General features: G+C 49.3%; 1 protein-coding gene across 4 annotated transcripts in view; it reads left to right on the forward strand.

Annotated features, from left to right (window-relative positions):
- VPS13C (vacuolar protein sorting 13 homolog C) overlaps positions 1–17,149 on the forward strand; it is a 5,236,720-nt gene that overhangs the window by 564,728 nt on the left and 4,654,843 nt on the right. For all 4 annotated transcript variants that reach the window (XM_069624493.1, XM_069624490.1, XM_069624491.1 and 1 more), the window contains one exon: positions 4,433–4,492. In XM_069624493.1, the coding sequence (XP_069480594.1) occupies positions 4,433–4,492 (60 nt within the window). The remainder of the gene's footprint in view (positions 1–4,432; positions 4,493–17,149) is intronic.

Raw genomic sequence — 17,149 nt, forward strand, 5'->3', positions numbered from 1 at the left:
TTGTCCTACCTCAGTAACTATGTAGGAATCATGCCACTGTATCATAGGCTTGTTAGTAGTGTTTAACATTATTTGAGCCATACATGCATTTCTGCTTTTCTTGGGCCTGCTACACGTGTTTCGGCCCTATATCTCTGACCAGAGTTATCCTGTCTCTTGTTCTCAGCACATAGTGGACCATGTTTGTGCTTTCTTCCTGCTGTGCCCACCCTTCGCTCAGCAGATCAAGTTCATCCCTATGTTTCCTTCCATACAGAAATTAAAATGGGTTCAATACTGTGGAGGCCTGGGGGATTTTTCAAACTTAAAGTCCCAGCAAGCAACTCATCCCAACTCTTTTCATCCTCTACCACTAACTTACTTAACCTTTACACCAATTATTTTCTTTTTGTGGAGTGACTTAATCTCTCCACGAATTAGGACATGAAACTTTACTTCCATTTCGGAAAGCCCAAAACGCCTATCCTTTCATGAAAATTGTTCTATTTCCTTGTCATTGACTCTTTGGGAGCACTTGCTGGGGTGAAATGTGACAAAGTGGTTCAGAATTTGCTCTGAGATGCTATCACAGAGAGGTTAGACGTTTGGATTCATTGTAAACTAGTTCACGAATATATTGGTTTCCCACTCTGGAAGGACCTAAGATGGGTGTTGGAGTAGGACGGTCGGTGGAGTTGCTGAGTGCAGGAGGGGGTTGTTGCCGAGTGCAGGATGAGGTTGTCGAGTGCAGGAGGGAGAAGTTGGGTGGCTGGAGGAGTTGTAGTGTCACGTAGGAGGGATGTATCATTGGAGGGGGAGGGTTAGAATGGAGTGAGACACATCAGAGGGATAGAGAAAGGAGAAGGAGTAGATTGGGTAGTTGGATTTAGAAATGGTGGTGTAGTGAGGCGAGACATCAGGAATTGATTGAGTGAGTGGACTAGCAGGGCATGAAAGAAAATACTGAATCTGGCAGTATGTATGTACGGCACATCTCAATAACCCCTTTAGAGCAACAACCACTGTTCAGTGTAGGGACGGTCTAGACAGTTGGACTAGGAACATGGATAGTCTGGTGACATCTGCTGTATAAACTAACCGGAGGTGTAAGGATGCATGGGTTATGAAAGACTGCTTTTTAGATGAGGGAGATGGAGGGATAGCCATAGGCCCATTAACAAGTGTCTTAAAAACCCTTGAAGTATCCCAGGGCATTGGAGTACTTTCCAAGCCATCTGTGACATTATAGAGGACCCTTGGGGACATGTGGTTGTGAAGTCTTTTGGCATGTGTGACAATAGGTGCAGTATTCTTTTTAATTATGATGCATATCTGTTTAGATAAATCATGATAGGGAGTGGTCCAAGGTCTAAGCAAGACTTAAATACACAGAGGAGAGATGAGTGAGAGGCATTTCTGTGATGAAAGGGTTTGGATGCAGGAAACTAGAATTTGGTCTCTTAATCCACCCCCCTTGGTATTATTCTAGGCCCTATTTTGTTTCCATTTTCCTCAATGAAGTATGGTCCTTGCTTATCTTGACCCTCAGTCTCTGGGACAACCTGCTCAAAGGGTGCCTTTTGAGTCTGGCGTTGGCTACAGCAGAATCAAGAGTCCTGTAGGTTTTCTTCCTTGGAAGGAGTTTTTTTTTTAAGTTGTTTTTTTTTCCTTTTATTTTTGTTGGCAGAGGTTTACAGTAAACAGACACGTCAGATCATTCAATGAAATTAATGCATGCAGTAGACCTAACACATCAGCAGATTGATTAATACATGTACAGTAAAGGAAGTAGTCTGATGTAAACCGCATAGTCTTTGGGATCAGTCACGTAGAGCCGGGGGTGAGGCACTTCCGGATGTTCTCTCATCTCGATTAATAAGGTAGCTATTGAAGGCGGACCATATGTTCATGGGGCGTGAATGAGTCGGGAGCATGTTGAGATATTCCTCTTCACAGTTCTGGGCCCAGGTGAGTGCGTTGAGCCACTTTTGAAAGGTCGGGGGAGTGGGGGGCTCTTCCAACATTGTAATATACACTTCTTGGCTATCATGCAGCCAATGTTCAGGAATTTAGCAAAGCACTCCCAACGGGTCAGGGTCAATCACCGTGCCAGTGAAGTCTGCAAGAGCTTTTAGAATCTCATCCCAAAAATCCTCCAATATGAGGCATGTCCAAAACATGTGTAGATGGTCAGCCCCCTCTGACTTGCAGCGAGTGCAGGGGGCGGGGGGTGGGCGGCGGGTGTGTGTGTGTGTGTGTGTGTGTGTCCCTAGAGATCTTGAGAGGGGTGTAATACAGACTGTTTAATAATTTGAACTGTATAACTTGGTAACGGGAATTGAGAGATACTCGATTAGTATGGGAGCACATATTTACCCATAATTGGTCGGTGACCTCTAGGCCCAATTCGTCGGCCCACTCGAACCGTGCTTTGGATGGTCAGATTGGAGCGGCTCTTAGTAGCATTCTATACAGTGAAGAGACAACGCTACAGGTGCCGCATGAGTTAGCGATGTAAGCAATTACTGGTGTTTAAGGGGGCTCCATAGGGAAAGTAGGCCATGGGGTACGGAAGGCGGCGCGAAGCCTATAGTAGTGTAACAATTCTAGTGCAGATCCAGTGTGGCCTGGCCTCCATGTCTGTGGGTCAATGAATTTCAGGAAAGAGGTCAGTTAGCGCCTGGTACCCCAGCGCCCCCCATTGGTGGGCCAGGGCCGCATAGTGTTTAGGCTCCAGTCCAGGGAACCTCCAAATGGGGAGCCATTTACAATGGGGGTGAGGTGCAGCAGTTGCCGTCAGTAGACGGTTCCAAGCCAGCCGAGTGGTTGCCACAGGATCAATGGGAGAGTCTGGTACATGGGTACGGTGCAGTACGAGTGTCATAGTATTGACATCAGCCGCCGCCAGGGTTTCCAGCTTGACGTGCGGTCGAGTCAAGGAACCTGGGTACCAATACGTGGCGTATTGGGCCTGAGCGGCCGTCCAGTACTGTAATATGTCAGGGGCCGTGAATCCCGTTTTCATATGAAAGTGTCATATTAGACCATTTCTTACGCACCCCACCAGAGTGCCATAGGAACTGAGCACATGCTTTGTGTAGTTGTATGAAGTATTGTTTCCCGGGCCAGATGGGTACGTTGCTGAAGATGTAGAGCAATTTGGGGACAAGGACCATCTTAATCAGAGAGAATTTACCAGCCACTGATAATGGGAGGTGGCACCAGCATGTCATTTTCGATTCTGCTAGTTGTGCTACAGCCAGGCAGTTGTCTGTTAGCAGGGTAGATTTAGACTGAAATTCTGACACCCAGGTATTTGATACCGCCAGGGGACCAAAGGAGAGGATACTCTGAATGCAGTTGTTGAGTGGAGTCGGTAAGTGGGAGGATCTCGAATTTGGAATAGTTGATTGTGAAGCCAGAGTGGGTACCCGCACGAGTGATGTCTCGTAGTATAGGGTCCAAGGGGGTGGCGGGATCTCTAATGTATAATAGTACGTCATTGGTGTACAGGAATATTATCTCAGGGGGGCCTGTCAGTCGTATTCCCCTGTGAGAATGCCGCGCTCTGATGTCGTCCACCATAGGTTCCATCACCAGTTCGAGGAGGATCGGGGAGAAGGAGCAACCCTGTCGAGTACCTCTAAAGAGTGTGAATAATTGGAAGGAGGTTTTTGCCTCTTGTCGGGGTAGGTGGACCTGAAACCTTTCCGTGACACATTTCTCCCCCCCACCCCCTCTATCACCGCAATTGAGCATTAACTCTGAGATCAGATGAGAGAAGAGTCACCCTTTCTCAAGAGTAAGAGCCTGGCCCATTGTTGATGAGCAACACCACATTATTGCTCCAATAACCATGATCCTCCATTCTAACCCCCACATCGGAGGTCAGCTACAAGACCAGACTTGGGTGCAATCCTCCCCTACGTGCACAAGAATCTTCAATTTATTTTACTTGTCTTCCCAGCTGATGTTATTGCTGTGTCCTCAGCACTGTACATATCAAACCCACCTGCCACCGAGTAACCCTATAAGGGAGACATGGAAGGCAAGGCCATCTTACAAGGGTGAACCCTGCGTCTCCTTCGGTAGATCCAACGCCTAAAACCATTTTGTCATGGGAAGATGACATGGAACATAGCAGGAACGATAATGAGCCCTAACACTTGCTTTATATTTGCAAAGTCAGAAGGACTGATTGCAGGAACATTTATGGGATAAGGTTTTAACTCCAGGGGGACATTTTAAGATAATGGTGGAAGGTAAGTGTACAAGGCAATTGTCAAATTGCTGCCAGTATACTATTTAGGAACAGTTTGATTTACTATGTGCTCCTCTTTTGTACACAAAATGTTAGACCATTTGAGCTCTTCTTTGTGGAGTTTTGGAAAGTACATTTGTTTTACATCATGCATCTGTAAGTCTTATGTATGTGTTTTTGTTTGATCTACAGACCACGAATGACACCTGGGTGCCCTGCATTTTGAATGAAGCGTCAAAAATTATATACAAGGTAAACTGTTTCTAGATATTGTAAATTACATCAGACTCTTGTCTACTTCCCTCATACTATATATTTGAAGCTGTTTCTTTACCCTTTACTTAAATAATGGAATGGATAAATCAAACGTTTCATTTGAGTGTTAGAGGCGGGTCATAGCAAAAGTGTTTTCCTTGTTTTTTCAGGCCATTACGTGTTGGAACATTTAAAAAAAAACAAATGTGCATCATGCGCGGTTTTATTGTAATTAAGTTTGGCTATTACATGGCACTAAGCTAGAAAGGTACAGGTGAGGAAGGAAATGCAGCTTGTGGGCGTTTAGTTATTTACCCACCCTAAACTGCCCATGGCTTTGCTAATCGCTATGGCCATTCCCACCCACTACCTGCTCCTCCCAAAACAAATCCTCCTGGTATCTTTGAGCTGATTATCAAGCTGTCGCATCACACATTGGCCTGCAGTGTTATTTCCAAGATCTCCTCAGTTATTGGCTTAATTGCTGCTGTAAATGTAGTATTAGGTAAGCATTGACAGAGGTAACAGTTTCTGCTTGTGTATGCGCATTAGATTGGCATTTGCCAGACACTTCTCTCAAATGCCCAAGTACTCACACCTTTGTCCATCTGTTGGTATTGTAAGGGTGCAGAAGTAAGGGCGTGACATGTTTATTTTTGGTTATGCACTTTTATTAACCAGGAATGTGTTGGAAAAATGCCTTTCTACCCCTAAGGCTAAGAGCGTTTCCCTTCCTCAAAGAAAACCAGTGAATATGTCAGGATTTCTAAAAAAAAGTCTGTTACTGTTGGGTCCCATAAACCTACTTCTGTCCCTAACACAAACAGCCTAAATCAACTGCAAGGATGATCTCTTCCCAAAGTAGTGTTCAAAACTCTGGCCAACAGAAAAGTTTCCAATGTCTCGGGTGAGTGATCAAAAATGACAATAGAAATTCTCCCCAATTATTAGGGTTTTGCTCTTTTTTCCTGGATTCCTTCAGGTTCTACTTTCCTTTCTTTGGGTTCCAAACCCTGTATCTTAAGTAAATGTCCCTTGTTTTTATATTTTCACAAGGGTGCGAGTCCCTGACTCTCAATTATTTATCCTACCAGCTTGGTGTACTTCCCTGCCAAGCATGGGTTTTCTTCTGAGCAGTCTTATACTTCCAAGTTCTTCAACCCCCCTTATTCTCAAACTCTCATGTGGGTGTGAGTTCCAGACTTGCGATGTGTGATTGCAATGGCTTGGTTTACTCTCCTTCCAAGCATATGTCCTCTCGCGGACTAGCTCTATTTTTCTCATGGTCCCAGACCCTCTTATTCTTTGACTCTTATATGGGTGTGGGTCCCAGACTTGCAGTATTCTGTTGCAATGACTTGGTTCGCTCTTCTGCCAAGCATATGCTTCCTTCTGTGTTGTCTCTGCTTTATTCAGGTTCCCAGACTCGTATTCTCGTTCTGTGGTTGCTCCCCAAGACCTCTCGGACCTCCAGCACCATTCGGTCTGCCTGCATACCTGCTTCTCTGGTGTGCATCTTCTGGGCAGCGGTGCTTCCCTCTGAGGGTCGGGCAGCGTTTCGGCGTTCTCTCTGGTCGGTGGCGTCCCCACCGATCAACCTCTGTATGGTTATCCCTTCTCGTTGGCATCCGCTCTGTCATTTCTACCTTCCTGGGATGGGGTTTTTGTAACGCTCACATGATTCCCACGGGGGCGTCGATCGGAACTGGACTGCTAAGGTCTCCACCAGCGTTATTCATAGTGCAGAGACGGCTGACTGGACCGGCCTTCCTAGCTTCGTCTGCTTGATTCGTAAAAGTAGTTTCCTAAAAGCAGAAGGAGGGGAATTAGCCACCCAGTGGATGCAAGGAAAAACCTGTTTAATTCGTTCACTCTAAGCACCCCGATATTCCCCTTTTGTTGTCTCACCTTATTGTTTGTAATGATGAGCTCTCCATCCTGCACCGAGCGCAGGGGCACGTACAAACCCAGTTGCTTCACTGGTTTGAAGATTTGGGGCGAGTTCCGGACGTGTTGGACTCCGTGGTAAATGGCAAGGAGCCGTAAGTATAATGTCTATAGAGTTCAATTGTCTGTTATTCACTCGTTTTTTTCCCTTTGTATTGCAGCTTAATCAGAGAAGAGTTCACCTGAAGTGCTGCAGGTTGTGCGTGGGTAAGAGTCTATAGTACCCAGCGTTGTCCGGTAAAAGCGAAATAAAAGTCTTTAACAAGTGTTCTTTCCTCCCACAGGTGCAGCGTTAAAGAGGTGGAACGCCGATGAAAGATGCCCAGGGGAGCGGTAACTCTGGTGAGTATAATACAGTTGCTTTGATTGTCTTTGTTAGCACCCGGCTCACCTTGTTCTCTTTGTCCCTTCCAGGTTCCACGGATGCAGTGATAAAATGATGGCTGCAGCGCTGAACCGTCGAGATGCAGACCCATAAGTATGGCGCAACGCGTTTCCGACATGTCTTTTCCAATTCTGAAGTGTGGCGAATTCTGGAACAGATGAAAATTAAAAGGTAAGTTCTTGTTCTTATTTCTCTTTCTTCTAGGATGGTGTCCAGGTTCGAGGCGGGCGTGGCAGAGGACTGGATGCTGCAGGCACGGTGAGCGTCACGCTGCTGAAGTGCAGAATAACGCAAAGCATGGGCTGCTGTTCGGGCGTGGTTTAAATAACCTGCAAAGTAGTCCCAGGTAAGAAGTTCCCCAGAACCACACCCAAGTAAAAAATAGTCCCTGTAATAAAATAGTCCCATCCAGGCTTCACGTGGGCTTTGATTCATTTGCTGCATGGTCTGCCGGAGGTAAGTAATGTCTATGAGCCTGGCGCTTATGGCGCCAGGACTGAACCCAGATAGCCCCCAGCCGCGGCTGCTGGGGTCTCAATAAATGTCTGGATGCCTGCTCCCGAAGCTGCTGGGCTGGGTCCGGATGCCCGGGGGTAGGCATCATGACAGCACTTCCCCCCTCACCCCCAAGGCCCCTCCTAAAGTTGTTCTTCCCCCTGGCCCTGGTTTGTCTGGGAAGTTCCAATGGAATTTCTTCACCAATCGAGGCGCATGAACGTGGTCACTAGGCTCCCATGACCTTTCTTGTGGTTTCTGGATCCTTTTGGGATAGGACAGCTCCCATGGCTAAACTGGATGCATCGGTTTCCACTATATATGGAAGTTCGGGCGTGGATGCTTTAAGACGGGCGCAGACGTGAATTTCAATTTCAATTCTTGGAAGGCTCTTTCAGCCTCTTCAGTCCGCAAGAAGCGTTTGTTCTTTCGCAAAAGTGCTGTGATGGGGTGTACCACGAAGTCCGGAATAAATCTGCGGTAGAAATTAGCAAATCCAAGCATGCTTTGTACCCCTTTAACTGAATTGGGTGATGGCCACTTGAAAATTGCGTCCACCTTTCGAGAGTCCATTCGGACCCCTTTCAGAGTCAGGATGAATCCAAGGAATTCGACTTCTGTAGTATGAAAAACACATTTTTCCAACTTTGCATATAACTTATGCTGGCGTAGTTTCTCAAGGACTGCACGAACGTGCTTAACATGGTCTGATTCGGAGGAGGTGTACACTAGAATATCGTCTATGTATACAACAACACAGACGTCAATGAGTTCACGAAGGACATCGTTCATAAAATACTGGAAGGCTGCTGGTGCATTGCACAACCCGAAGGGCATCACCTGATATCCGAATAATCCGTACTTGGTGCGAAAGGCAGTCTTCCATTCATCGCCCTTCTTTACACGTACCAGATGATATGCCCCTCGGAGATCTAACTTGGTATAGATGCAAGCATCCTTTACTTGGTATAGATGCAAGCGTCCTTTACTTGGTCTAGTAACTCGGGGATCAGAGGCAAGGGGTATCGGTTTTTTACCGTAATCTGATTTAACGCACGGTAGTCTATAAACGTTCTAAGGTCACCTTCCTTTTTAGGCACGAAGAATAAAGCTGAGGATGCCGGAGACTTGGATGGCTGAATGAAGCCATTAGCAAGGTATTGATCCAAGTATTGTCGTAGGTGAAGATTTTCGGGCTCAGTAAGGGCGTAGATCCTACTGCAAGGAGGTTGTGCACCTGGTAAGAGGTCGATTTGACAATCGTATGGTCTGTGAGGCGGTAATGTGTTTGCCTGTTCTTTTTGAAAAACATCTTGAAAGTCTTGATATTCCTGAGGTAACTGCGCGACTGGGGTAGTAACTGTGGCCAGGTCTTTGTTCAAAGGTTCTTTCGGGTAACCGGTACGTGCACAATCCGGGAAGGTCACTTTCTTCTCTCGCCAATCAATACAAGGTTTATGTGTTTCTAACCATGGCATTCCCAGAATGATTTGGAACTGCAGGGCCTTGATTAAGTCAAACACAATAGCTTTTCGATGCCCGTCTTGACCCAACAGTGTCATCTCAGTAGTGGAATGAGTTACGGGCCCTGAGGCTATTTCAGTTCCATCGACTGTGGTGATGACATCCGAAGTGGTCTTCTTGCAAAGAGGTAGATTCATCCTTGAAGCCAAATCGTGGTCCATGTAATTTCCTGCGGCCCCTCTGTCAATATATGCCCTTACTGCGTGCATACGTGATGGTTGCTTTGGATCAACAAGGACCATTGGTATGATGAGGTGCAAGGTCTGAGTGTCCTTCTTCAAGCTCGGCAAGCGGACCTCTACGCTTGTCGGGCGTGGTCGTTTCCCGAATCGGGTTCTCTTTGGCCTTTATCAGCAACTCCTACCACCTTCTTGGGTGGTTTTGCAGGGCAATCCCGTAGAAAATGTCCTGAGGTTCCGCAGTACAGACACAATTGCATCTGGCATCTCCTTTCTCTTTCCTTTTGCGTTAAGGGTCCTCTAACCCCCCCCCGATCTGCATAGGTTCAGATGCATCAGTCCCTTTGGAGACAACGTTGGGTTTAACTAATACCTGGTTCTCGAACTTGGCTCGGTCAGCCTTTCTATTTTGGAGTCGATGGTCTAGCTGGACCACTAAGTCTATATACTCGGCGCAATCCTGAGGTGGGTTCACAACTTGAGCCAAGACGTCTTTGAGTTCTCCCCGAAGTCCACAGTGAAATAATGTAACTCTCTTTTCCTCAGGCCATCCGGTTTCCACCACCAATCTATTGAAAGTTACGATATAAGTTAACAGATCCTGGTTACCCTGTCGTAAGGATAAGAGGTTGTTATCCAGGACCTGTCCCTGTGAATGTCTGGCGAATAGTTTTTCCATGCTCATTTGAAAACCTTGAAAATCCCGGAGAAGGGGGTTGTCCTGGTTGACTAGTGGAATGGACCAATCTGCTGCGCTGCCACTAAGATATGATAATACAAAGGCTACTTTGGCTTGGTCATTCAGAAAGGCTCCTGGTCTGCATAAAAAGTGCAAGCGGCATTGATTCATAAACACTGCGAACCTTTTTGGGTCCCCAGTAAAGCGTTCAGGTGGAGCTAAAGGGATAGTTCCTAGTAAAATCACTTGCACAGGATTGCTCGATAAAACAGCAATTGCCTAGCAAGATCATCAGTGCGCTCCTTTGACACAATCAGTTCTCTCCTGAGGACATTAGTCTCTTGACGGGCGGAGTGCACTTCCGCTCTAAGTTCCCCTAATAATTGGGCCAGTTGGTCAGTTTCTGAGGTCTCCATAACGCCCGGGTGGGGATTTGTATATGGGCTTCGCGTTCTGTAATGCTCGCCTGATACCCACGGGGGCGTCGATCGGAGCTGGACTGCTAAGGTCTCCACCAGTTTTATTCGTAGTGCAGAGACGGCTGACTGGACCGGCCTTCCTATCTTCGTCTGCTTGATTCATAAAAGTAGTTTCCTAAAAGCAGGAGGAGGAGAAACACTTGTTTAATTCGTTCCCTCCAAGCACCCCGATATTCCTCTTTTGTTGTTTCACCTTATTGTTTGTAATGATGAGCTCTCCATCCTGCATGCATGCACCGAGCACAGGGGCGCGCAGAATCCCAGTTGCTTCACTGGTTTGAAGATTTTGGGCGAGTTCCAGGCGTGTTGGACTCCGTGGTAAATGGCAAGGAGCCGTAAGTATAATGTCTATAGAGTTCAATTGTCTGTTATTCACTCGTTTTTTTCCCTTTGTATTGCAGCTTAATCAGAGAAGAGTTCACCTGAAGTGCTGCAGGTTGTGCGTGGGTAAGAGTCTATAGTACCCAGCGTTGTCCGGTAAAAGCGAAATAAAAGTCTTTAACAAGTGTTCTTTCCTCCCACAGGTGCAGCGTTAAAGAGGTGGAACGCCGATGAAAGATGCCCAGGGGAGAGGTAACTCTGGTGAGTATAATATGGTTGCTTTGATTGTCTTTGTTAGCACCCGGCTCACCTTGTTCTTTGTCACTTCCAGATTCCACGGATGCAGTGATGAAATGATGGCTGCAGCGCTGAACCGTGGAGATGCAGACCGGTAAGTATGGTGCGGTGCGCCTGCTAGCGATGCAATGCTTTTATTTTCTACGTGTCTTTTCCAATTCTGAAGTGCGGCGAAGTCGGGAACAGATGAAAATTAAAAGGTAAGTTCTTGTTCTTATTTCTCTTTCTTCTAGGATGGTGTCCAGGTTCGAGGCGGGCGTGGCAGAGGACTGGATGCTGCAGGCACGGTGAGCGTCACGCTGCTGAAGTGCAGAATAACGCGAAGCATGTGCTGCTGTTCGAGCATGGTTTAACTAGCCTGCAAAGTAGTCCCAGGTAAGAAGTTCCCCAGAACCACACCCGAGTTAAAAATAGTCCCTGTAATAAAATAGTCCCATCCAGGCCTCACGTGGGCTTTGATTCATTTGCAGCATGGTCTGCCGGAGGTAAGTAATGTCTATGAGCCTGGCGCCTATGGCGCCAGGACTGAACCCAGATAGCCCCCAGCCGGGACTGCTGGGGTCTCAATAAATGTCTGGATGCCTGCTCCCGAGGATGCTGGGCTTGTTCCGGATGCCCGGGGGTAGGCATCATGACAGTCTTTCTTTCCGGCAGCTGGCCAGACTTGGGGACCCTCAGTGGTTTGTTTGGGCAGCATGCAAAAAAGCTCCTCCTCTGGACTACTTTCTCGCTGCTGTTCGCCACAGTGCTTGGTGTCCCCTGCTGCGGCTCCATGCACGCTGGGTCAGCGCTACCCAGACTACTTAGCTGGAAGATGGCTCTTTGCTTTGGTTTCCCTCTGCAGTTTTGTATTTTCCGGGGCCAATCAAGTATGGTGCAAGACTAGACCATTCACTCTGTTTCGTGGTGGTGGTCATAATGCTCTTGGTCATCTTCTTCTTCACAGTACTTATTTTAGAGCTTTATGGTATTTCCAGGTCCACTGATCAGCTCTTACATATTAGGTTGGTTAGCCTCGGAATAGCAGATACTGACACTCTCTGGGAACAGAGAAGGAGACTTTGGTTTGGGGAAGGAGGGAGGATCTGCTATAACAGTGGAGTGCTGCGTTCTCTTGGAATGGTCGTCTCTAATCCCATAATGGGCTTCCTCTCCATAGTGATCCTCCCCCGGTGCACTGTGTGCTATTGGTTTCAACTCAAAGTATGTTAATATGACAGTAATGTCTGACCTCCACATCAGTTATCCGTGCTGCCTAACAAAGGTGATGGCCAGCAAGACTGTTTGGTTCCACTCCAACCCATCAGCTGCACTTGTGTGCTGTGCAGCAATACAATTCAGCATGGGTGTGAGCATGTTGAAGTCTCATTGGGTTGTGAGGGAAATTGAGGACAAGGGAAAATTGTCTCTAGCGATAACGCTGCATGGTATCACCATTACTATTTGACTTCAAGAAGGGGGAGTAGACCATCCAGAAACTATAAGGAAAAAGAGAAAAAGAGACTCTGACAGGACAGATATGCTTCCAACCAACCCACATTGACTGTCACTGAGAATTACGCACTGAGAGAAGTTCAAAAAAGCTGCAGAAGCTAGCAACGCATATGTAAAAAATCAAGTTCGAGGGGACAGGGTCCTCCGACGTATTCCATATCTATGACATGTAATCACCACAGCTGTGTTGACGTCGATACGGTAGGACGCACGATGCCCGTAGCCTCAGTTGTTCCGTTTTTTCTGCGAACGTGTTCGCTTCGGAGATCTCGGCGCGCCTCGACTCTTTGGAGTTTCTGTTCTTTCTCGGTTCTTCAAACCTGTTCGTATTGTGAAGTATATTCTTCGTGAAGATGTCTACCTCATCTTCCACCCCGCGTCCGGGCTTTAAGAAGTGCAGGGACTGTGGGTCCAAGATGTCAGTGACGGACTCGCACGACGCCTGCCTCTAGTGCCTCGGGGAGGCCCATGACACGGATGACTGTGTCGACTGCCAGTCGCTCACGTCCAAAGGCTTGCAGGAGCGCAAGAAGAAGTTGTCGGTAGGTAAGGTGTCCAAGCCACTGAAGTCGAGGTCTGCGGGGCTTTCGACAGACGATTCGAGGGGTGACTCTCTGCATCGTCGTCGGAAGTCCAGTGGGTCTCGGTCCCAGAGTCGGTCCCGCCACTCCTCTGCCTCTTCGAGGCACTCCCGGAAGCGCCGTCATCGGTTGCCTTCCCCGTCCTTAACCGAGGACTCCGCCCGTCGGCGGGTCGCATATCCCACCAAGCATGCGACGCCGGAGGAATGGGCTTCCTTCGGGAAGAAAATGTTAGCGATTTTCGAATTGCAGGGCACTGGTCCGTCCGCGCCTCCGAGTGGGGTCGGTCATGATCGGTCAAGAGACACTGCTCGCACGCCTTCTGGCTCGGGTGGTCGGCACGATTCGCAGGAGAGGTCCCGCTCGGACATGGGGAATCGTTCTCGTCATGGCCGGTCCAGGTCCCGGTCCTCGACTTGCTCGAGACCGTGTGCACCTGTGGTGTCTTCGAGGAAAATGTAGACGCCTGTGGTGCCGAGGTCGTCGACGGACTCTTTCGAGGCCCCGCCTCTGAAGAAGTCGTCAACGCCATCAGTGCCCAGGCTGTCGAGGGACACGCTCGGGGCTCCGGCCTCGAGGCCTGTGTCGACGCCATCGATGCTGTCAGCGCCGCTATCGGTATCGACGCTGATTCACTCGATGCCTTTCGAGGCTGTTTCGACGGGGGTAACCCGGGGCTCAGTGGAACCCCCTAGAAAGGCTCTGGCCAAGGTCAAGCATGGCTTTGTTCCACATTCTGTGCCTTCTTACCGCCATCTTTAGTTTATTTCAGAGGTGGATGAGGGCTCTGATGATGGCATGGTTCCCGATACGGTGCCAGACGAGATTCTCTCGGGCCATAGCCAGATTGAGGACCTGCAGCAGTCCCTGCACGATGCCAGTGGGCTGGACACCTCTCCGGAGGTGGAGTTTTGTAGGCCTGAGCCTGGCACACATGCCGACTCCTCGTACCGGCACCTTATGTCTAGGGTCACCGAGTACTTGGGATGGTCTGCTCCCCCAGGGGATTTTCTTCAGGATGACCTTACAGATATCCTCGACCAAGGTCCACCAACTGACCCAGTACTGCCGTTCCATATGGCTCTACAGAGGAGGGTGGCGGCGGCTTGGACTGCTCCGGAGAGTCTCCCGGCAGTGGGCAAGTCTTTGCCGCGAAAATACCACCCAGCCAATAGCGACCCCTGCTACTTGACCAAGCATCCCACTCCAGAGTTTGGTGGTGCAGGTGGCTACGGCCCCGCAAAGCAGGCGTTGTATCCTACCATCCCTCCTGATAGGGACGACAAGCGTTTTGACGGCTGGGCGAAGAAAGTATTTTCTTCAGGGGGTATGGCGCTTCAGGACGGCCAACTCCGGATGTGCCTTGTCACGTTTCACTCACACTCTGTGGAACTGTTTCCTTAGCGGCTGAACATATTCCCGAAGGGGATGAACAGGATGGTTTCCTTGCCATGGTTCAGGATGGCAAGGATGCCATGTGTGAGGCCGTTCAGTCGAGATTGCATCAGCTGGTCCATGGCGGCTAACACCGCGATACGCAGGTTTGCATGGTTGCGGAAGTCGGGGTTTGCTCCTGATGTGCAGGCCCGGCTCCTCAACATGCCCTTTGACGGTGAACATCTTCTTGGCAGCAAGGCTGACGAGAGCCTTGAGAGGTTGCAAACCTCCAAAGCTGCAGCAAATTCGTTGGGCGCTACAGTTCGACAACCTCCGCCTTTTCGTCCTAGGGGACAGCAATGGAGGGGAGGTTCCTGTCGTTATTACTCATCCTTTGGTAAAGCGAGAGGAGCTGCCAGTCAAAGGGGCCACCGTAGGAGTGCTAGAGGTGGAAAACAAGGTACTGGAGGTGCCAAGGCCGCTCGGGCTGTTGCCTCTTTGCCCTCAGGCAACGCCGCAGCCGCTTCAGCTCAGTCATGAGGCCATGTCCCATGGTTCACCGGTTGGGGGAAGGCTGGCGCAGCATCTTGCAGAGTGGCGCTCCATTACTTCAGATGTGTGGGTTCTGGAGCTCATAACCCACGGCTACTGTCTTCCTTTTTGGCAGAGGCCTCAAGACAATCCACCGGGTAATCTCTCTTTGAAGAGTCCGGATCCGGTCCTTGCGCAGGAAATTCAATCCCTGCTGGAGAAAGGCGCCATAGAACTGGTGCCTGTAGCGGAGAGGAACAAGGGATGGTATTCCCCTTATTTTTTTATTTCCAAGAAAGACGGGGTTTGAGACCCATCATGGACTTGCGCGGTTTGAACAAACTCCTCAGGAAGGACAAGTTCAAGATGGTTACTCTGAAGTCCTCCAGGCCCTTCAACTTCAGGACTGGTAGGTGTCTCTCGACCTCACGGACGCTTATTTTCATGTGCCGATACATCCAAAGCACAAGAAGTACCTGAGGTTCGCGGTTGGTCACTCGCACTTTCAGTTTTGGGTCCTGCCATTCGAATTGACCTCTGCCCCGAGGGTCTTCACCAAGCTCATGGTAGTGGTGGCAACGCACCTCAGGAAAGGGGGGATTCACGTCTACCCCTACCTGGACGATTGGTTGATCAGGGCGTGCTCTCACGAGCAAGTCCTGGATCATCTGTCTGTCACCTGCCACTCCCTCCACAAGCTGGGCTTCTCCCTCAACTTAAAGAAGTCCCATTTGACACCAACTCAGAGGCTCCAGTACATCGGAGCTGTGCTCGATACGTCCCTGGGGTAGTGTTTTCCTCCCCAGGTGAGGGCTCATCACATTCAGCAGATGGTGCACAAGTTTCAGCTTGCCCAGAGTTTCCCAGTGTTCGAGTTCTTGAGATTGCTCGGCCTTATGGCATCCTGCATTCTTCTGGTGCCAGAGGCCAGGTTGCGGATGAGATCTTTGCAATGGGCACTCAAGCTCCAGTGGTCTCAGTCCTCCAGCAGGTTGTCGGACCCTGTTCAGGTGCCGCCCTCGGTCGCCCAGGACCTTCTGTGGTGGGCCGTCGAAGACAATCTGATGAAGGGGGCTCCATTTTGGCTAGCCCGGCCAGAGGTGACGATCATGACGGACGCATCCCTCACGGGATGGGGAGCTCACACCAACGAGTTGACAGTCAGCGGTCGTTGGTCTCCGTCGGAGTCTAGACTCCATATCAATTGGAGCTGAGGGCCGTCAGGCTAGCCCTGAAGGCTTTTCTGCCGACTGTGCGAGGGAAGAATGTCCTGATCCTGACAGACAACACGGTGGCCATGCACTACCTCAACAAAAAGGGGGGGCAGGGTCACTTCCTCTGTGCAGGGAGGCGATGCAGCTCTGATTCTGGGCAATCCAGCAGGAAGTTTTGATCTTGGCATTTCACCTGGCCAGAGATGAAAACGAGACGGCGGACGCTCTGAGCAGGCAGAGCGCGATCTCTCACGAGTGGGAGTTGGCTCAGGAGATTCTCCTGGAGATCTTCGCCCTTTGGGGGACTCCTCAAGTGGATCTCTTCGCCTCCAGTGTCAACCGGAAGTGCAAGAGGTTCTGCTTGCGGGAATTTTCTCCAAAAGGATCCTTAGGAGATGCGTTCGTGGTGGAGTGGTCATTCCCACTGCTGTACGCGTTTCCTCCAGTCCCCGTCATCCCACAAGTGTTGCAGAGGTTACGGAGGTTCGGTTCCCGGATGATCCTCATTGCTCCGGCGTGGGCCCGGAGGACGTGGTACCCGGACCTTCTCCACTGGTCTATCTGCCCTCCACGTCGTCGTCCCTACCGAGACGATCTGCTCTCAGGGGAGGGGGGTCAGGTTCTCCATCCAGAGGTCAGATCCCTCAACCTTCACGCTTGGTTTCTGAAAGGTTGAGGTATAAGGATTGGGACCTCCCTGAAGACGTGATGGAGGTGTTGCTCTCGGCCAGACGGCCCGCACCAAAGTCTCTGTACCTTTGCCGTTGGCGTAAGTTCTGCGACTGGTGCAGGGTTAAGAATGTGGATCCTTTTGCATGTGACATTCCCATGGTTCTGTCTTTTTTGCTTTCTTTGGCTCACAGGGGCTTGCAAGTGGGTACCGTTAAAGTTTACCTGGCAGTGATTTAAGCGCTCGTCTGAAGAGTGTTCCTATTTTAAAATTCCTTTAATTTCTCAGTTTCTGAAAGGGCTCACTAATGTGTTCCCTCCGTCACCTTTCCAGGTGCCCGGTTGAGATTTGAACCTTGTTCTCAAGTTTCTGGTGGGTGTTCCGTTTGAGCCTTTGCATTCATGCCCTTTGAGACTGTTAACTCTTAAAACTGTATTTTTGGTTGCGGTCACTTCCGCTCGCAGAGTGAGTGAATTACAGG

The sequence above is a fragment of the Ambystoma mexicanum genome, chromosome 11 (genome assembly GCF_040938575.1).
Source record: "Ambystoma mexicanum isolate Mex_15411 chromosome 11, UKY_AmexF1_1, whole genome shotgun sequence".
NCBI lineage: Eukaryota > Metazoa > Chordata > Amphibia > Caudata > Ambystomatidae > Ambystoma > Ambystoma mexicanum.